Genomic DNA, 21,296 nt, shown 5'->3' on the forward strand with positions numbered 1-21,296 from the left:
GTGTGTGTGTGTGTGTGTGTGTGTGTGTGTGTGTGTGTGTGTGTGTGCTCAGGCTGCCACGAAGCTCCTGGATGAGATGTGCCACCTGACGGCTCAGTCTCTGACAGCGATGGACACATCGGAGCACTTCCAGGTCCTAAAGCTGCTGGGTGAAGGCTCGTATGGCAAAGTCATGTTGGCTGTACACAGGAAGAGAGGTGAGGGGGAGAAACTATTGTTCATGATACACCAATAAATAAAAGACCTCCATCAGTATCTGACCGCGTGTCCTCCAGGTACTCCGATGGCTCTGAAGTTCTTCCCTCGTGAGTCCACGTCTCTCTTCTCCTTCCTGAGGGAGTACAACCTCTCTCTCTCCTTCTGCACTCACCCGTCGCTGACCAGAGCGCTGGGAATCGCCTACTCCACGCCTTCACACTACGTCTTCGCTCAGCAAGCAAGCCTCTTTGGCGACCTTTACGACGTCATCTTGCCCGAGGTGTGGGCTTTATTTTCATGCTGTGTTCAGATGCAGGATTTCAGTAGGCTCACCCCCCCCCCCTCTACTCCCCAGGTCGGTATGGAGGAGGACTCTTGTCAGCGGGTGGTGTCCCAGCTCTGTGGCGCTCTGTCCCACCTGCACTCTCTTGGCTTCGTCCACAGAGACCTCAAACCAGAGAACGTCTTCCTGTGCGACTCCGCCTGCCGCTGGGTCAAACTGGGAGACTTTGGCATGGTCAGTACAAACCACACCGTACCGCTAAAATGTTGAATGATTTGGTCATGCCGAACATCCTCAGGGTTGCCTTTCTAAAGCTATTTTTGTTTAATTTGGCAGAAATCGGGGAATGTCGTGGGTTTCTTTGGCGGTCACAAATCCATTGTTGTCAATGTAGACGTGCGTAAGGTGTAACAATAACATAAATGAATGGAGGAGAAGTTAATGATTTAATCTTACCAATCACAATCATCAGTTCAGGACTATCCGGAGCTTACTGTCAGTCCCGAGGAATATTTGACTTGCTTCACCCTTTACCTTCTGAACGGTCAGCCAACTGTGAGGGATTTATGGTGCTGGAAATCCATTTATCTTTGTTAAGCTTAGTCAGTGAGGCTTACCGCTAAATTATTGCTTCATCATCATCATCATCGTAATTCCAACGAGCAGGTTTTGGCACGTTGGATGAATTGATGAAACAAGCCTTTTTTGTGTTTTCAGACGCTACATGTGGCCCCTAAGGCCAGAATAACAAAGACATGCAGTGACTTTGCTCAAATCGTTGAAATAAAGCAGGGGAAGACTGAGCAAAGACAGTCCATGGTTTATTAAAGAATATCCATCAATATACAGGTTCTACCTCAAGCTTCTACCTCTTTTTGTATCACATTAATTTGACTGTATTTTAGTTTTAATCACCAATCTGTCGCAGAAAAGAGACAAATGGATGAGTGTTCTCCACCAGGTGAAGGCCGTGGGCACAAGGGTGCCGGAGGTCTGGTACAGCTCTCCTTACTGCACCCCCGAGTCCGAGATCGCTCGCGGTAACGAGGACAGCTGGAGCAGCGAGGGCGATAGAAAGTGTGCCGTCAAGGAGGATGAAGAGGGGAAGAAGAAGGCGAGAGTTTGGGTGTCCGTGGAGCCCAGCACGGACAGCTGGGCGTTGGGGATCCTGACCTACGCCATGCTCACCGGCAGTCACCCCTGGGCCGAAACCGCCAGCGACTGCCGGTCGTACCTGAAGTACCGGGAGTGGTCCGACAGAGCGGAAGGCCTCGATGACGACGAACTGGACGTGTGGGCGGGGCCGCAGGGCGAGGGCGGTTTAATCGGTGCAGGACTTGCGGAAAAGGACGGGCCTCCCGTGGCGCCCCAGTTCGCGAGTTTCACCCCGCTGGCCTGCAGCTTCTTCCGGACGCTCCTCGACCCGACGCCCCGGCTCCGCAGGCGACCCGAGGTTGCGCTAAATTACCTCGGAGGGGAGTGGGTGATGGAGAAGGAGAGGGCGAGGCTGGAGGAGAAGAGGAAGAAGAGCGGAGGGAAAGGGGCGATCAGGAACATGAAAGAGAAAGAGGGGAGAGGAGAGAGATAAGGAGTCAAAATAATGAGAACATGAAAGCAACTCGTCACTTTTTACATGACAACACGTGTTTTATAAAGAATATGTGATGTTTAGCTTATTAAACCTGATTCATATTGTTTTTAGTTCAGAGTTCAGCAACATAGTCTGTTGTGCCTTTAAAAGCCATTATGGTCATAAGATCTTCTGGTTCAAGTGTCTCAAAGTTGAGAATTTGCCGCTGTTTTTGGGGGTTTTCATGACTGTAGATTGTGACAAATATTTGTAAATATATCCCTAATATTTCAACGTTAATACAAACTAGACTACTATATATCACGGTGTGAAAAGAAGCTACTCTTCAAATGGTTTGAGAGCAACTGTGTTTATTCGTGCTGTAATAAAAATGAATAGCTGTAACGCTATCATGTCCTTGTAAAAGATACCACCTTTAGTGCTCTGCGTCTATATTTGGGTTTAGACTTTTGAGCGTATTCATCACAGTAGGTTATGAACTGTATATAGACTGTTTTTATAGCCAACACGTCTGCCAGCAACTGAGAGGTGCAGTTCCAAAACACTTTGACCCAGTTCCAAGTCATAAAAAAAAGTTTCAAATGACATAAATATTTCATAAAAATAAGCCTATTCAAAGGCTCTTTCTGGAAGTAAATATTTATATGCTGCATTTATTTCTTCAGCATCGTAAACGTAGTTGGCAGCAGGCCACTTTAAGCTAACGCTAGTTTTGTGTTTTAGCTTGCTAGCCTAAGCTGCTGTAGCACTTTGTACGTAACCACAAACCGCATATTCTTTCTCTTTATCTTGTTCATTTATTACATTTAATGTATTAAATTCAATATAACCAGTTTGTGATTTCAGATAAAAAAGTCGCAATTTAAAAATCTGTCTGCTACTTCAGCACCACGGACAGCTCCATGGATTTACTCATCAATACACATCACAGTGAGAGACAGTCCTACTGAATATAACAAAAATACTGCAGCGTTATTGACACAATGTATGTTTATTTGTGTATCTACAGACATGTGTAGTCTATAAAATATATTTTAAATGCAATAAAGGTTTTGTTTTTGTAAAAAGGCTCTTTTGTGAACAGTTTGAACACAATGAATCCTCCCATGGTTTTATTGAACATCACAAAGACACATTTTTTTAAACACGTTTAAGTACCCTGACCTTGTAAATCATCACCCGGCATGCTCGTATCTCAATAATGTCCCCCTGAGATTATACACCAATGCAAATAGATCACACGCACACACACACGCACACGGAGGCACCCACATGGTGAGCACCATCTGGAGAGCTTCCCCAGATGTTTTCAAAAATAGATCCGCTGTCGTAAATTTGACACTATAACCTTTCAGCGCCATATATGTGCCGCTGAGCCTCACAGTGCAGCCAAGTCACACACTGTCTGTCCTGCAGGTACAATCAGCTGGACGCCTGCTGCAGCGGTGCAGCACACGCTGAACCACGTTGACCTCTGGTCGAGAAACATGATCAAGAACCATGAACAGAAAAACACGAGTTCAGACCGAACATAGCGTTGCTCTTTTTTTAATTTGGGGAGAAGATGATTTAGTCCTGGTGTCTCCGGCGATACAGTATGATTTGTTTACCAGAAAACATTTGATCTTTGCCTTTTTTTGTCATTTAAATTTTTACATAAATACAAAAATTTGGTTTGTCAGACAGTAAAAATAAAAAACCAGAAGAAATAAAATTAAATAAATAAATAAATCAAGAAAATATATTCATCACTTAAAGGCAGCTACAAGACCCCCGCTTCACCCCCCCCCCCCCCCGCACCCTATTAATTATCTTTCACATGCACCTCCATATACAAAACATTTGATCTTTGACTTTTTTTTGAGGAAAAGAGAGATGCTGAGGTCAAAGGGAGATGGCAGAATGTTGACCCGCTGCCCAGTCTAATAAAAACCAGAGGAGTCGTAAATATAAGCTGAGGTGAAAACAAAAACAACAACGACAAAAAGCTGCTGCACGATAAATGTATTCGTCCTGCTACCATCACCTCCACTTTAAAAATAGAACGCAGAATTATAGAAGAATTCAATAGGATTTTCTGTTTTAACTTCGTTTCAAGCTAATAAGATGTCAAATTGTATTGTTTATTTTTATGATTTTAATTATCATGGCAGAGCTAAAACAAAGTGCTGTGGCTTTAAATACAGTACATCTGAGGGGAGATGAGGTCTTGTTTACCCGATCCCTCTGAAGGCCTCACGGACAACTCATTATATATCATCAGCATATCGTGACTCCATTTTTAGTTTCTGTCATACCTTAAGTTCTGCATCAAACTCACATCGCCCACAATCGTAAAGCTAAAAATAACAAGGTTGTTTCTTTTAGTTCCTGGAAAGTTGACATGATGGAGATACAAAGCTTTCACACAGCCAGTAAAATAACAACTATATGAACACATGAACCCAATTTAAAAAGGCAGTTTCAAATATGTCTTTACGGTTTAGTCCATGCCGGTAGGACGGGACACTGAAGGATTCACGGTTATGTACTCAGACCCACTTCCCATGAGCCCCCCCGACACACAACACTCCACCTAAATCATCCCGTCAAGGTGAAGGTTCAAGCAAAAAGTGACTCTAACCTTTGACCTCTCGCTTATCTGCTTTTCCCTGCAGCCCCTAAAACATTCCAGCATCCAGTGCCAAATAATACACAATCGCTGCTGGTTAGGAGCCAACAACAAATGCTTGATATTATCAAAGTGAAGTTTGAGATAAAGAGATCATCTGTGAGTTATCTCACAAAGCATCCTGAGCCCAAACTCATGAATGAGCGAGCTTGTTAAAGGCAGACAGTTATATTACCGTATCACATTTGGGGAGCAGGTCTATATATATATATCATTTTAAACACAGTCATGAATCAATAAATGAATGCAGACATCACAAAATGCAACACGATATGACATGAGGCGATATTGTGTTATATTTGTCCGCGGTGGAATTGACAAGCGCCTACTAATAAAAGTGTGCATGATGTTGTCACATACCTGTCGGGGGGCTGTTAGTCTAACTCTTGTGCTGCCTTCAGGTGCTGCTGGAAAGATGGGAACTAAAAGCTAAATGCTCTTATTATGAAAGGTTTAAATTGTCATGTAAGTTGGCGAGAGGATTTCGTGAAGAGGTCAAGATGATGAGTGGGGCAGACTGTGGTTTTATTTGACACACGGGGCAAATCCCTAGAAATGACTTTTTACAAGTCCGCTGCAGATAGGTTTACATTTCTATGAGACTAAGACGGCTGACAGGGTTGTAGAGCACTGAAGAGGCTGAGGGTAAAGGTAATGTTAGGCTACAACCTTGTTGAATGGAAGGGGGGGGGGGATCAGGTCCTCCATTTGAGTGTGAATGTTCCGTTTAATCGTTGAACTTTGTTGTGGCGATCATGTGTTGTTTTTTAACCTAACCTGTAGAAATGATGGGCAAAACTTAAGTTGTAATGAACATGGCAGCTCATGATAGTGAATTAAAGACGTGTCTCTCTGGAACTGTTCACCACAGTGGGCTAACTGAAGCCAGAGTGCATTAACAATACTTACCTAATAATTAACTTTAAGAGTTTTCTTTGACAAACAAAAAAACGTCTTATAGTTCGTTTCGGGGTTCATCCTCTGGGGACCAAAGAATGTCTGCACCAAACTTCCCCACATGTTGAGATATTTCAATCTGGACCAAAGCGGACAGACAAACCAACCGGCACTCCCAAAGTCGTCAAATAACGATGAAGGTTCAGTGCAAACCTTCAGTGTGTGAGGCGCACCAGGCTTTCAACCAACTCCAATATAAACCTACGTTTCATTATCAGATGGTGAGAGCAACTCATGTAGTTTTGAGAGCAAGAAATTCTTAGCTGTGGTCAAACACACACAGGACTTTCATCTAGGAGACTGCTGTCCGTGTCCTGTGTGAAAGACTTATCTTTACAGTCACTTTGTTCTGCTGGCATCGTAACCACACCGGTAACCCGTCTTTGGATCTGAAGGATGCAAACGGATCTCCTGCAACAAATACATGCTGTGTTCTGACTGTGACGTAATCTCTGGCCACCTGCTCCGAATTCTTCTCATCACAACCTTGAGCCAAATAGGAAAAATGTACTCGTCTATTTATTTTATGAAGTGCTGATGTACGTAGCTTTGAAAGTGATGCTAAGATTAGCCCAAAGTCTTTGGGAGTGTTTTGGCTGTGCTTCTGTCCGTCCATCCGTCCCTTACCTAGACTAGACAGACTGAATAATGAAACACTCCATGTTATTCCTGAGTATTTCACAGTTTGTATGCTGAACCTTGAAATCACACTGATGATGGTAGATGGGATAAGTTCTCTGAAAAGGGGAAACAGAATCTTCAGCGTGGACATCGAGTGTATTAAAAGTCCTGAATGTCTGTGACGAGGATCCAAATGAATCCATGAAAATGCCACGGTGTTCTGGAGGGATGTGCCACTGGGTGTGTGTTACAGAGGAGGAATGGACCCGGATCAGAAGGGGAGCGAGGCGCTCACTCACTCACTCACACGCACACAAGCTTGAGCCCTGCAGACCTGAGGTCAGACGGTGCTGTCACACTTTGCTTACAACACCAAAAGGTTAAAATGGCCCTCAGAGTTGAAGGGAGGTGACGAGAAAATGAGAGGAAGACGAATCGAGTTCCTGATGAGGTCGCTGGTTTCCTGGTGTTGCCCCTCTTCAGTGTCCGTCCGTCCGTCCAGCTGTCTGTCGCTCTCTCTGTCCGTCAGCAGAGCTAAAAGCTACTGCTCAATGAGCTCATGTCCTGACATTACGCAATGTTTCTCACTGCGACTGTCTCGGTTTCTCACCTTACAAGCTTCTCACAGGGGGTTAAACAAGTTAAACTAAAAGAAAATCTGTGTTTTCAGACCAGAAAACAGTGTGAAAATGTTATTTAAACAGATTCAATACTTTTAAACACTAACACAGTACACGTCCTAAGATAAATATGTAAATGTAAATCTTAAAGTCTAATGTTAAGATGTAACAAACAGAACAAGCAGAAACGGTAAAATGTAGTTTTCTGTGCCAAGATAACTTTACTGAATTTAGTCAACAGCTAGTGTTTAAACTAGGATGTTCAATGTTCAGTAAGTAAGAAAAAACAATGAATACAATGTTTAGCTTGCAGTAATTAAAAACAAATAAATTTGCAAATGGAACAAGTGAAATTTTGCGGTTAATATTTCTTGAAATAAGATGCAATAATTAGGCCTTTAAGATAAAAGGAGATCTTGAAATGAGATATTGAAGCCCCTAAACCTCACTGAATTGTTACTCGTTAGGCGATATGATGAATATACTTTGTCATAGTTTTGGCCATCGTTCCTAATGACGATAATAACTCTGCTGTCTTTACATCTCACTGACTTGACACTTCTCTCTGATCCCCGTTACGTCACTCTGTTGTTTTAAACTTATCGTCTCTCTCGACCTTCAGACGGAGTCACTCGGCCCTCATGCAGCTGTGCCGTGTTTGTAATAACCTGCAAGCGACTCGTAACTCAAAAGCAGAGCAGACATGTATAATATCATTAAATAGCCTTTATGTTCTGCAGGATAATGGGTTTTGTAAGAGGTTCACCACACCAGAGCTTTGGCACGATGCTACAGGATTGTTACAAAGAAGAGAAATAATGCTGATGATACATGAAGGAAATAGCACGTCTCATAAACAGTCTGATATAATATGAATCACTGATCCAACTGTGTAGTTGAGCTGCTTGAGTGCTCCACAATAACAATAATAATAAGACATCACACGTCCTTTGAAAGGATTTATTGCCTCTTTCTCATTAAATTGGTCATAAATCAAAAGTGTTAGTCCAGTGATTTTACAGCCAGAGTGGAATGAGTGAGAAATGGGAGACATTTCTTTTTATACATTTCAGCCAGCGATGCGAGCGATGTAAACACAACACACATGTCACCATCCATCATCGATCATCTCAATGCCAGCCAAGTCACACAGCTCCTGTGATCTGATCACAGCACACCTTAAAACAAACTAAATGAATTCACAGGCGAGTAATGCTCGTAACATTTCACACGTCAAAGTCCTGTGAAGCCTTTTCTGCACAACTACTAACAAATCATTTGCTGCCATTAAGACATTCATCATCAGATGAAGAAAGACAATCATTTCATTTTTCCCGCCCTCGAGTCCCGAGACCGCTGTGTTCACATCTGTAACCGTGCACATGGTTTCAGTAAAAGAGCTTATTTTTCCATTTAATTTCACAATCAGTGAAATAAGCCACATCAGGTCGGTCCATTCACTGAGAGTAGTCTAACATGTTAAAGGAATAGTTCCACTCTTCTGACGACGTGTTCATTCGTGAGACTTTGTTTTGTTCCTTTAGGACAGAGCCAGGCTAGCCGTTTCCCCCCGTTTCCAGTGTTTATGCTAAGCTAAGCTACGCTACCTGGCTCCAGCTTCACATTAAATGCATAAAGACTAATATCAATAATCTCTTCCATTTCTCAGCAAAAGAAAAAAGCAAAAGTATTCCCCAAAATGTCAAACTACTCCTTTAATTCCAAATATTTTCCTCAGATTGTCTAAATCTGCTGTTTCAGACTCGTGTTGAACACGATTTACTTGTTCAACTCCTGAACCGTTCATCCAGATCTGTCCTTCCTTCCATGAAACATTCAGTATTTAGTGCTGAAGGCTGCCTCAACATTTTGCCATTAAAAACAAAACTAAAAAAAGCTTCATGGTCATTTCACAAACAAGAAAAAGCGGTTAAATGAATGTGCACTCAATCACACTCCACTTCCACTCTCTCTTTAACAGAAAGATGTAAATCTGGTGGACAAAATTACATATTTAATGCAAAAAGTGGAGCTGTAACGCATCTCCACATCACATCTTTCCTCTGATATCAGAAAGGAGAACTGGTCTTCAAGGCTCAATATGACTTTGTGACGACTAGTCCGACATTCCTGCTCTGTTTTACCTCATTTATTATATCCAACTGGATTTTCATTATTTTAAAAGGGCACGTTTATTAGAATGAGGTGAAAGAAATTTGATTGGTATTTAAGTAGATTTAATTAACTGCCAGCAGACGAGCATCCGTCGCTAAACTGGGCATAATGTTTAATTCTTAGCTTATTCTTCTTTGTAAAAAATGCAGTGAAAGTATGTAAAAATGCAAATTATTGACATTAATGATGACAACTGATGCCACCCAGTAGTAAACACAAATATGATTTCACATTGTAAATATTAAATTTATAGATTTAATACGGCAGACATGAATGTGCCCGTATATATACATTTCTATGAACATAACTTAAAAACAATACTGTGCAATGGATCATTTCTGGTTCCTGATAGAAGGCATGGTGTAGGCGCGTCTGCATTCATTTGAAATCAATTTCATATCCCATAATGCAGCTAATCTAAACATGTTGAAGTTGCATCTTTGAATCCATTTGCATCATCATTCATTTTAGTCATTTTGAGACATGTGGACAAGGCCATACTCCACCACTCACCGTGAAGAAGGGAGTCATTAAACCCCTGTTCAGTCTAAAAATACTATTTTATAAGTGTTAAATCAAACTGTTCTTTCTTTATGATTTATACTTAAATAACTTAGACTGCTGCTGTCATTTCAAAATGATTCAGGGAAGTTATGATTCATTAGAAATAATAAGGCTGATGCACATAAATTAGATTTAAGAGCAATAAAGAAACTGTCTTACAGTTAAAGTAGCCTTTCACGTCCGCTGAGCTTTGCAGCTCTCTGCACATTATTCACAGCCGGTTACACTTTTTGTCGAGATGCAGCACTCTGCAGTTCCTGCAGGGGGAGCTGTTGCAGTTAGAAAAAACATAAAGCTCTGAACAGAGCGGCATCTACTGGGGAGGCGATGCAGCCACATTAAAGAGGAACAAACCTGCTGCTCAGGACGTCACACATAGCCCTTGAATATCTTTTTTGGGTGGAAATGGCTTTTATCAGGTAATGGCTTTAAAACTGATTAATGTGTCATTTCCCATTCGAAAGAAACCCGGGATTCTTTCTGGATGAAATATTGTTTCTACAGCTCTGTGGAGTTTCACGCTTTGGGATCAGTGTGTGTGTGTGTGTGTGTGTGTGTGTGTGTGTGTGTGTGTGTGTGTGTGCACAGGAAGCTACAGACACAGATGCAGGTGAGATGGAGATCACAACCGACGCGACAGCCGGCGACTCAAAACTGGATCCAGTGTCCGGCGTCCTGCGGTGGTGACGGTGGTGGAATGGAGCTGGAGACACATAAACTGATGTTAGCTTTTCTTTTTATGTATTCAGATAATCACTTATTAAAAAGGACAATACCAGTGTTTTGCATGTTATGCATGTCTTTCTGCAACTAAAAATAAAGAACTATAAACATGCCAATTTAAACTCAAATTTGTATGATGTGTAAATTGCACAAAATGTATGTAAACAATATTTACATTATATGAATAAAAGTATATTGACATACATTATACTGCTTAGAAACTCAACATGAGTCACATCTTCCCCATTCTTTAAACAATTGCATTAGAGTTCTGTTAACGGTAATATTTTAATTTAAATAAACGTCTGGTGAGTCACTATTCATCACCTCTGGCTCTCTGACGAAAGCCCTTACATTTGCAGTGAAGTAAAAAAAACACCTGCAATTACTCCTCATCACCACAGGTGCCGCCAAAAACAACAAAACTGAGTTCTTTAAAATTGTGACTTGATTAATACGACAATACGATCGCTTTATTTGGACCAATACAGTTATTAACCAATTTATGTTCATTTGATTTGTTTAGCTGTAGTTTAAAAAGAACTTTATGTGGTGTGGACAAATGTGACGAGTCCTGACCTCGACCCCCATCCAACACCTTTAAGATGAAGGTCTTATCTCCCAAAAACAGGTTCCCCATCAATAAATAACAGAGTTACATGTGGCTGTCCACATACTTTTGGCACGCACAGTGTACATTACAAAAAATGACCTTGAAAGAGCGGAGAAGTCTCCCCAAAGATCTGAACCAGGGTTTGACTGAACCACTGTGTTCGAGTTGCTACTGTCGAGCTCCAACAGGCAGCCTGACAGAGATACAGGGAGACACACAACAAAAGTCATTAAAAAAGCAGCTGACACACATTTCACTTCATTTTCCTGCCGCCTGAAGCTCATTCAACAAGAAACTAATCACCACTGTGATTAAGAAAACAGGTCAGTCCCGTCGGTTAAAGCTGCACAGAGATCGTCGGAATTTCACTCACTACAAAGACGCTAACCTACCTGTTGTCATGTCCCCCGTCTGGGGGACTATGTTGTGATTGGATGAGCCTGACAGAGGAGGCGGGGCTATCTTGCCTCCTGGTGGTGGTGGGAGGAGTCCAAACCCACTTGAGCCTTGTGGGCGGGGCTTATCCCTCTTTTTACCTTGCTAGATGCCGAGACAAAGAAAAATGACAGCTCAGATTTTCAAGAAGTTTAGGAATGTTTACATTTTTAATGCCAGTTTCTCAGCATGACTGTTAACACTTTTTACACTATTTCCTTGTGTTTGATCCCATGTTTTTGTTAAATGTTGCTTGATTTTTAAGAGCCATGTGATGTAAAGTTGCCACCAAAATAGAAATTATGATTTGACTGATTTGTGAATTACAGATGGTCCTCAAAGCTTTTCATCTCGAGTTACACTGGAGCTCCAGTTTTTGTTTTATAGGCAGCATTAAGTCATTTCTGATTTGTTTCGACTACTTTCAGGCTAATTTAACTATAAAACCACCGACTAAAAGACTGTTACTTTCTACACTTACCAACAGTGAAGTTTTGAAGCTGTGGTAACAGCTGGACATTTTGAGGCTCTTACCCCTATGTTGAGTGTGATGGTCTGTCCCTCTTTGAAGCCCAAGTCCAGTTTAGGTCCCGAATCCCCGAGCTGGGCACTTTTACTGAATTCATGCTCCTGTTTCACCCATCTGCAGAGACGCACACGAACAAAACCATCAGCACAGATACACAAATAAACAAAGTATCTCAGCAGTTTCCAGAAAAAAACCACAGCGTGCAGCTTTCCACAAGTGAAGAGCTATACATCTCAAAGACAAGCGTCTCGTTTGGGAGTGGACTGCATATGCTGCAGAGGGTTTTGGGACAGTAGGAAATATAACAATATAACAATACAAGTCTAATTATGAGTCATTGCTGTGAATGTACATGCTTCCAACCAAACTCGAAGTTTGAAAAGTGTGAGAGTAATCCCATTACTTTCATCTCCAGGAGAAGACGTGAGTCACTGCTTACTTGAAGTGGTCCTGCAGAGACACGTTGAAATCAAAAGCGTCCCCACGGTCCCCGAAGCCGACTCCTATAAAAGCGCTGCGACCTGCGGACGAGAGATGATGTTTTAGTAACCGACATGACCGAAAAAAGGAGACTTCAAACATGGCCGGCTTCGTGATCATTTTTTTAATAACCACCTCACCGTTGTCATCCTGTATCCGCAGAACGAAGTATCGGCTGGAGTCACTGACCGTCTCCATGGCAGTGCCGGGATACTCCTTAATGGGTGCCTGGGCAAACAGCTCCCCTGCAGGACACGAGGGGAAACGACAAGAGATGAAATAGAGAACAATGTGTCAGGACCACGGACTGTATATAAGAAGTAAACGTAGTCATCGTGAGGTCACACATTGGTTTGGTTCGCAACTAATGAACAGAAGTGACCATATTTAGAATGTGGAGTGACGTGGCAGTATACGGCTGCGGTAGAGACCTGTCAGTCACAGTAAGCCCCGCCCTAAAGCATCCCCTGCTTTATGGTCTGTTTGACTCTAAATGGACCATAATTTACTAAATAAACTCATGTTTACAATGTTTACTGAGGTAATAAATCAAGAGAGAAGTAGTCATTTTCTCATAGACTTCTATACAACCAGAGGAGTCGCCCCCTGGTGGTCACTAGAGAGAATGCAGCTTTAAGACACTTCCGCACTGGCTTCACTCAGGAGAACCGGAGGTCGTGTCACTTAATGAAAAATGTTAAAGTCTAACACACAAGGAAGTCCCACCTGAGACCTTGTCCTCCAGTTTGACGTACGCCACTGGTCCCTTGGCTGTGATCCTCATTCGACCCGACCAGTCTGGAGTATCCAGCTTCCAGTCAGCTGCCCTGTAGACAAACAAGATGTTTGTGTGGTATATTAACAGTAAATGGCATTATTATTGATATATTATATTAACTATACAACTAACTGTTTCACAAAGAAAATGTCAATTTTTATTTACAATGGAAACCTAAAATAACTAATAATTACGGCATTTAGCATAATACCTCCGTGATGACAGTATGTGAAAATCTGTGATATAATCTTAGATTTGTATCGCTGTGAATGACACAAATATATCTTTCATCTTTTCAGGTATTAATTCATGTTTTACCCAAAGAGATCTTCAATGACACCAGTGAAATAAATGAAGTCATCTCTACTTGTGATGCCACAGAACAGGTTATCGCTTTGACATGAGTTATGAGCAGTTGAAGCGAATATTTTTGTTTAATTTTAAATACTTTTAGAGGTATAGAGAGGTGAAAGTATCCAGTATTTTTACTTGTTTTAGGGACCTGAAGAAGAGGTGAAAGTAACAAAAGAAAAAGTTGTTTTTCTTAACCTCTCTCATCCCTTTAATCATCTTGTGTACCTTCAGAATGTTCTTGGAATAAACCACCTTAAAATGTTTTTAACATACATAGTTATTTATAGGCTTTGGTATATGAATATAAAAAGGTGGATAAACATTCATATACCTCCCTTTCTAATTCCCACACTCTCATAATGCAGCCCTCTCTATCAGATAAGGCTGCTGGTGCACATATGGATCAATATGTTTATTTTATGATCTCTCCATGCATGTGTAACCCATACAGATTGAATATATAATGACAATCTCAATCAAACACTAGCCACACAGAAAACCCTGAAAATGTGTTTTTGGTCTCAATTCAATGGTGTCAGTGTGTGAAGAGGATCCCGGGCTGTCACACAGGAGTGGGACTGTCCTGGCACGATGACAAACGGCCCCGTCACATCTCTGACAGCTCAACCGCTCTGAACAACAAAGCGACACACAGAGAACCAGCGATTCAAACCGTAAAATAATATATTTTAAACTGGACATTTTTTTATTTCCACTCTTTCAACCGCCCCCCCTCCCTATTCGTGATTTGTAAGCATGCTCTGGCTCTCAGTGAAAGTGAAATGCCCGCACCGAGCGACACCAAACACCGTTAAAGCCATATTACAAAGCGCCGTCAACGACCCGGCGGTTATTCCTTTACCTGTATGCGCGATTTGACGCTCGCGGCGGGATGCGATAAACGTTGACATCGGGTTTTACGCACAGGATCGACTCGTACTCGCCCTCGGCCGCCATCTTGATTCAACTGTTATTGATGTGGGAGTAGTGGTTGTGACTCATTTATTCTCTTCTTTTCTGAGAGGGGGGTTGTGTGTGTGTGTGTGTGTGGTCTGCGTCCAAACCGTCAGAACGCCGTCAGTTGAAGCATACCCCACTAACCAAAATGCATCTGAAATGTTATTAAACGTAACGATACTCTCATGAAATTCCTTCAAATTGTAATTTTATAGGAAAACTAAATAATTTCCTGCTAATTTATTTTTCAGTTGTATTATAAAAGACGCAAAACTGGTGGACAGACATGTATATTTAATTGAGAATATAAATAATAAGTTAAAAAAAAAAGCACATCGTGAGGGGGCGTGGACTAGCAGGTGGTGCTGAAAACTGCGGAAGCGGAAATCGTCGTCGTGTCCAGGATTCTTCGAGGAGATCTGCTCAGGGTTAGTCCTTTATTTGTAATGCAAATACGCATATTTGACACACGAAATAACGTGCTGCGAGTTTCTGTTCTTGTTCAACTCTGACAACAGCGACTGCTTCTGCAACAACCTTTTGATTAGATGGCAAAAAGTCGTGATATTTAAGCTTATACTCCAGCTGGCTCGATAACTACGTACGACCGTATTTACGGCTGCTGCTCGTCTTCAGTCGCTGTCCGAGGTCCTGAAAACAATCCTCACAGATACGTTACTCGCAAGCACGTCGACTCACAGTTGATTGGGGATCAGGCGGATCATCCATGGTGTAATAGTAATAATAATCTCTATGCATGAGGTTGTGAGCTTGTATTTTCTCACACCGGCCACAGGAGGCTAGCAGCTAACTAGCTTGTAGCTTAGCCAGACGGCTAACCGAGGTGAGGATCTGTTTGTCGCAGTGATTATGACAAACTACCACGAGCTGCCATGTACAGCAGGTGTAGGCACACCTTTTAGAATAGCTTTTTCAGTCATGCATTCATAATTGTAAGCTTGCCACTCAATGCCTCAGCTCTTTTGTTTTAATGTTGACTGGTTCCTCTCTGCAGCTGTACGATCTGGTTTCTGAGCATCCGGAGACAAGTCAATGCAGTCAGAGAGAAGATAAGAGCAGCAGGATGTTCACTCACTGAGCCAGCACTGAAGAAACATACAAAAATACATCTTTGACAGCACAGGCGTTATAAAAGGTAGAGTGGTTTGTGTGTTTTTTATTTGTACTCGTGTATGTGTGTGTGGACCCTTCTTGTGTAAGTATGCAACATTGTTCACAAGTTTTCTCTGAATCAGATCCCTCCTCCCCCCCCTTAGACACCATGACGTCCTCTATGCTCCGCCGACAGCTGAAGAACCTGGTCCAGAACTACTCTGAGGCCGAGGTCAAGGTAAACAAATGAAGCTGGTGAAGAACTACGTGAACCCCAATACCCCCACTATGTCAGCTAAATGTGCCCGGTAGCAGGAAATAAAATGCATTCTCATTGGATGTTTTAAGTCTAGTTTAAGATGCATTGTTTTGGAACATTTTTGCTTTAATTAGATATGGTGATGAAATGCACCTTAAATCTGTAGGCCACTAGCACACCTACAAGATGACATTAAAAATCACTATATGTGGCATTTAAATACACTTCTGTGGCCTGGAACACTTGTCGTCTGTACAACATGAGTTTGAAAGGATGCACCCACCAAAGGGTCAGTTGAGTTGAAAGTTAGAGGTGCAAGATCAATAAAACAAGCCATACATTTAAAGTTCTACAGCAGTAAACTCTCACTGTTCTCTTAAATCACAGTGAGCCATTCTCTTGTATCCTAACCTTCAGGTTTTAGGAATCAGGGAAATGTGGGGGTATCCTTCTTTCTTCATTATGCTGATTTGATGAAACATGATCCGTAATAACCTGCCAGAACAGATTACTTACCCTTTTTATAAGCATAAATAATTGAGGTGATGTAAAAGATGAGTTGCTACATTGTAATCACGATTTCTACGGCGACTGTGAGCCTTTTTCTCACAAGCTGGCATCTGTGACCTTCTGACTACCGCCGCCTTATATTTCCTGACGTCTCTGGCTTTGCTTCTTCTGCAGGTGAGAGAGGCGACGTCTAATGATCCGTGGGGCCCGTCCAGCTCTCAGATGGCCGACCTCTCCGATCTGACCTACAACGTGGTGGCCTGCAATGAGATCATGACGATGCTCTGGAAGCGCCTGAAAGACGACAAGAACTGGAGACACATCCACAAGGTATCAGAACAAGAACAGAACAGAACAAATTCCCCTCAAAACAGGCATTGTTGTGGATGTTATGATAACAATTCATTTAAGGCAAATAAGGTCACCCAAAGATTCATCTGTAGTTCTTCTTTTGAAACATGATCAACATTTCTCTGACAATAATTAATTTCAGTTCCGTTTAAATACAGCTTATAAGAACCATCATAAGACATAATAGAAATATGTTAGATGGGATACCCTGATAAGCTATCTGAAGCTTGAGAATAGGGGCTCAGACAATATTTAGAATATATGTTTACTAACTTATTGTCTAGATTTGAAAAAGTGCTTTTTTTATATAGTTACATTCACAACCTACCACATACCAAAGACTAACCATAAATTACAAAGTCATGATATTTTCTTATTACCGAGCATTTTATACACTGACTCCTTTTGATTTAGACTTAAATGTTAGAATAATTGTGTGTATTACATTCAGAGTGACTTCTTAAAACTTCTTAAAATCTTAAGATTAAAATATTTAAAGCGTAGCGGTTTTTTACTGTTGTAGCTCTAATGAAATGTATTGCCATTTATTGAAAGCACTCTGGGTTTGATCACAAAACATGATTTATTAATCTGGTCTTTAGAAACGGTGTAAACTGCACCACATATATGATTTTACACAGATTTTGTTGACAGTTTATTTTTGTTTCAGTCATATACATCTTTGTTTCACATAAAAATGTGCTCATTGTCATGCTTCTTTTTTTTCATACCAGTCCCTGACACTGCTGGAGTACCTGTTAAAGACCGGCGACGATCGTGTGCTTCTGAAAATGAAAGACAGCATCTACATCGTCAAAGCCCTCACAGAGTATCGCTTTGTAGAAAAGGATGGCAAGGATCAGGTGATACTTTTGGTATCCATTTAAAGGTTGAATGCTGTACATTAACATTGTCCATTATTGCCACTATAATATCTATATCATCATACTCCTTTTAACCTCCAGGCCAAGTTCAGAATTAAAGAAAATATGGTGTCTCACACATTTGTAAGAATCCCTTGATTTAAAAGTTTTCCAGAAGACATTGCTTGACACTTTTGGGTTTACAAAACTTGTAATATTTGGGGTTTGTTTTTCAGGCTTAGATAGAGTATTGCTCCAGTGAGGTGTCAATCAAAGTCTAATTTAAGCATATCTGTCCCAGGGTGGAACTGTGAGAGAGAAGGCCAAAGTTGTCCTTGTTCTCATGGAGGACGATGATAAACTGAAAGAGGAGAGAGACTTTGCCGTCAAGACCAGAGAGAAGACTTCAAAAAATGCTGCTGGTGAGCCCTTCTGCCCTAAACTATGATTGGCTAAATGCCAATTGTTTAAACCGTTGTAGTATAATTCACTTAATGTGTCTGTGTCTCTCATTAAAATCTCTTTTCCATTCCTTTTAACAAGCCTCATCTGCTGACGCCATCAAGGATCCCAGCTACAAGCCATGCTACGTTGGCGGGGCCGCAGGGCTTCCATCCTTAGACAACATACCGTCAGTGGCCGACTTGACCGCTTCCTTCGCTGCCCGCAAAGAGGAGCGTCTAAAGCAGGAAGTTGAGAAGAAAGAAGGGGAGAGGAGGGTAAGTGCAAGTACAAAGCTCATCTACGGCAAGTGGACACAAAAGCACAAATACTACACCACTGCAGTGTAATGCAGTCGAGTACAGGAACACTGCAAACCATATCCTCAAAAATAAGCATAGTTATATCAACATGTTTTTAAAGTCTCAACAAACCCAATGTTCCATGCACCATGCCAGTTTTTGGAGGCAAAATTTCAGTCAAAGAATGGATCATTTGAAATGAGATTACAGACCGGTTCACAATACCAATTGCAATCGATTACTCACCTTAAACAAACAGTTAGATCTATGTGTCAACAGGACAAGTTCAGTAACACCACTAATGAAGCCATTTGTAAGCGTTTGTGTTTACCTCTCTAACTGTAATATCCTAGGCCAAGTTGAGTGAAGACGAGCTGAAATGGGAGGATGCAGGAAAAGGCAATGATGATAAAGGAGGTGCTTGGGGAGGGGAGAAAGCAGAGGAGGAGGAAGAGGAGAAGGAGAAACCAGAGGCATGGGGAGCCCCGAAAGAACCTAAAGAAGCCGCAGGTCCATGGGGCGCACCCTCAAAGCCTGACACAACTGACGCACCCGCCAGCGGTGATCCTTGGGGGGCTCCAACTAAAGCTGATGAGGATCCATTTTCAGCACCAAAAACTGATGAAGATTCATTTGCTGCACAAAAGAATGGAGAAGATCCTTTTGCAGCTCCAAAAGATGAACCCGATCCATTTACTGCATCAAAAGGTGACCCGTTCAACGCACCAAAAGATGGTTCAGACCCCTTCAATGCACCCAAAGACAAGGAATATCCATTTGCTGCTCCAAAAGATAAACCAGATCCCTTCAATTCGTCTAACAATGATCCATTCAACGCCCCCAAAGACGATCCATTCAAAGCCCCCAAAGACGATCCATTCAAAGCCCCCAAAGACGATCCATTCCACTCCCCGAAAGACGATCCATTTAACGCCCCCAAAGACGATCTATTTAACGCCCCCAAAGACGATCCATTCAACTCCCCGAAAGATGATCCATTCAACTCCCTGAAAGATGTTCCATTCAATGCCCCAAAAGATGATCCATTCAACTCCCCCAAAGATGTTCCATTCAATGCCCCAAAAGATGATCCATTCAACTCCCCCAAAGATGATCCATTCAATGCCCCAAAAGATGATCCATTCAAGGCTCTAAAGGATGATCCTTTTAATGCCCCGAAAGATGATCCCTTTACTGCACCAGCATCAACACCCCCTAAAGAAGACCCATTTGCAGCACTAGCATCATCTAAAGATGACTCCTTCACTGCTGCAACACCACCACCCAAAGAGGATCCTTTCTCTGCATCATTCAAACCCACAAAAGAGGACCCCTTTGCTGCACCAACAACACCCCCTAAAGAGGACCCATTTACAGTGCCATCCAGTCCACCAAAAGATGATGCCTCCGATCCCTTCAATGCCCCTCCAGTGAGCTCGCCTCAAGGCAGTGCAGATGCGTGGGGAGCCCCTGCTAGCTCTCCGCCCACTGACGGGGCAGATCCCTGGGGGGCGCCGTCTGCTCAAGAGGAAACAAAGGGCGGAGATCTCTGGGGGGACGGGACAAGCGCCTTCTCACCTGTTGATAATTCTGATGCATTTGGAGATTCATCCAAACTGGACAATGACCCATGGGGAGCTCCAGGTAAGAAACTAACAAATAGATGCTCCTAACCTTGAGGTTAACTTAATATTTCTTTCAAGAGCTTGCATCCATATCCCATCGCCCTCTTTAAGAAATAAAACTTTCTCAGGTGTCATCAGAACTTCGATCATGAATAACAAGTGGTCATATATTGTGTGAGTTCCAACCCCTGTGCCACCAGAATCATCCCAGTGGGACTTTATTACCTGGTTTAGATTAGATTAGATAGGTCTAATTTATTTTATCTGTACGTTATTGTTTTGTCCTGTTGGAACCTTTCTTCTCTATTTCCCTGTTAAGCTGCAGCTCCAGTCAGCACAGATGATGCGTGGGGTTCACCTGCTCCACCCTCAGACTCCTCCCCGGCTAGTGACCCCTTTGGCGACGGAGCATCTAAAACAGGTGATCCTTGGGGTGCGCCGAGCAACGCATCGAGCAATGGGACAGGTAAATCACACTTCACACTCTGTCTAAAGGCTTCTTAATGTGATCCATCCATTATACATGGGAATAAAACCTCATTGTCTGCTTGGTACTCAGCAATAAAATCTTCCCTCTGCAGAGTTTGTAAAAATGTATGCTTGTTTTTAATCCAGAGAAGACTATGCCAGCTGGCTTAGTGCTCGGTAGAGAACGGTGACTCTAACAACCTAACTGTCTCTGTGCCTGAATCAGATTTTATGTCAACGTTTTCTTCCATTTTCTCCATTTCACCCCCATCTTCCCATCGGTAAGCAGCTGCGACTAACAATCATAATCAATTAAACTTCTCTTCCGCTTTGCTCTCTCTTCCTCCCTGACCTGTCCCACAAAAGAAAACACCTTTTAGAGTAGAATTGGACCTTTATTGTATTGCAGGGAAGCGAACCGCGCAGGAGGAGAAGGCGTACAGAAAGACTGCTTCGTTTCTGGGCTCTGCGGGCGCGTCACTCGTCGACTTGGACGATCTATTTTCTTCTAATCCCGAACCCAAACAGCGCTCCCTCCCCAACACGCTCGTCACCCAGACACAAGCCATCGGTAAGGACGGAGAAAATGCTTCACTCTGGGTGACGAACACCATTTTTGACAAAAGGCTTCTCGTGTGGGATCATTTGTGGTGCGCTTGATTTAAATGGATGCATGATCAACTTCAAAGACTGGAAAATCACAGAGATACTTAACAATCTGTAAATCGCTGGTGATGATGATTCAAATGTATTCCACTACTGTTTAGCTGAAGTCGAGAGAGAGAGAGAGAGAGAGAGAGAGAGAGAGAGAGAGA

The 21,296-nt window shown here is 42.3% G+C and overlaps 3 protein-coding genes across 7 annotated transcripts in view; 2 read left to right on the top strand and 1 right to left on the bottom strand.

Moving 5' to 3' along the window:
* LOC116399386 (serine/threonine-protein kinase SBK2-like) overlaps window positions 1-3,115 on the top strand; it is a 6,776-nt gene extending 3,661 nt beyond the window's left edge. The window contains exons 2-5 of the mRNA XM_031876512.1: window positions 53-197; window positions 276-478; window positions 554-715; window positions 1,443-3,115. Of these exons, the coding sequence (XP_031732372.1) occupies window positions 53-197; window positions 276-478; window positions 554-715; window positions 1,443-2,069 (1,137 nt within the window). The 3' untranslated portion in view covers window positions 2,070-3,115. The remainder of the gene's footprint in view (window positions 1-52; window positions 198-275; window positions 479-553; window positions 716-1,442) is intronic.
* A 4,772-nt stretch (window positions 3,116-7,887) lies between these two features.
* necap1 (NECAP endocytosis associated 1) lies at window positions 7,888-14,596 on the bottom strand. The gene is made up of 8 exons (XM_031876505.1): window positions 14,455-14,596; window positions 13,187-13,287; window positions 12,601-12,705; window positions 12,420-12,501; window positions 11,986-12,094; window positions 11,409-11,556; window positions 11,116-11,209; window positions 7,888-10,383 (listed from the first exon to the last, which is right to left on the bottom strand). The coding sequence occupies exons 1-8, from the start codon at window positions 14,547-14,549 to the stop codon at window positions 10,329-10,331; spliced, it is 789 nt and encodes a 262-aa protein (XP_031732365.1). The 5' UTR covers window positions 14,550-14,596; the 3' UTR covers window positions 7,888-10,328.
* The window catches only part of epn1b (epsin 1b), a 9,932-nt gene continuing 2,985 nt past the window's right edge, over window positions 14,350-21,296 (top strand). Inside the window, exons 1-10 of one of the 5 annotated variants that reach the window (XM_031876499.1) lie at window positions 14,350-14,977; window positions 15,565-15,705; window positions 15,827-15,900; window positions 16,606-16,761; window positions 17,517-17,645; window positions 17,947-18,067; window positions 18,189-18,364; window positions 18,742-20,032; window positions 20,333-20,479; window positions 20,891-21,052. In XM_031876499.1, coding sequence (XP_031732359.1) covers window positions 15,832-15,900; window positions 16,606-16,761; window positions 17,517-17,645; window positions 17,947-18,067; window positions 18,189-18,364; window positions 18,742-20,032; window positions 20,333-20,479; window positions 20,891-21,052 — 2,251 coding nt within the window. In that variant the 5' untranslated portion in view covers window positions 14,350-14,977; window positions 15,565-15,705; window positions 15,827-15,831. The other 4 variants (XM_031876503.1, XM_031876504.1, XM_031876500.1 and 1 more) reach the window with 4 other exon arrangements.

This window comes from Anarrhichthys ocellatus, unplaced genomic scaffold (assembly GCF_004355925.1).
Source record: "Anarrhichthys ocellatus isolate YVR2014 unplaced genomic scaffold, GSC_Weel_1.0 scaffold110, whole genome shotgun sequence".
In the NCBI taxonomy this organism is placed as follows: domain Eukaryota; kingdom Metazoa; phylum Chordata; class Actinopteri; order Perciformes; family Anarhichadidae; genus Anarrhichthys; species Anarrhichthys ocellatus.

Coding starts and splice junctions, on each gene's coding strand:
- necap1 (XM_031876505.1), bottom strand. CDS start 14,549: ATGGCGGCCGAGGGCGAGTACGAGTCGATCCTGTGCGTAAAACCCGAT. Junction 12,095..12,419: donor TCTCTGCAGGACCACTTCAA/GTAAGCAGTGAC, acceptor GCGTCTCTGCAG/ATGGGTGAAACAGGAGCATG. Junction 10,384..11,115: donor GACTTCTCCGCTCTTTCAAG/GTCATTTTTTGT, acceptor ATGTGTCTCCAG/CTCCATTCCACCACCGTCAC.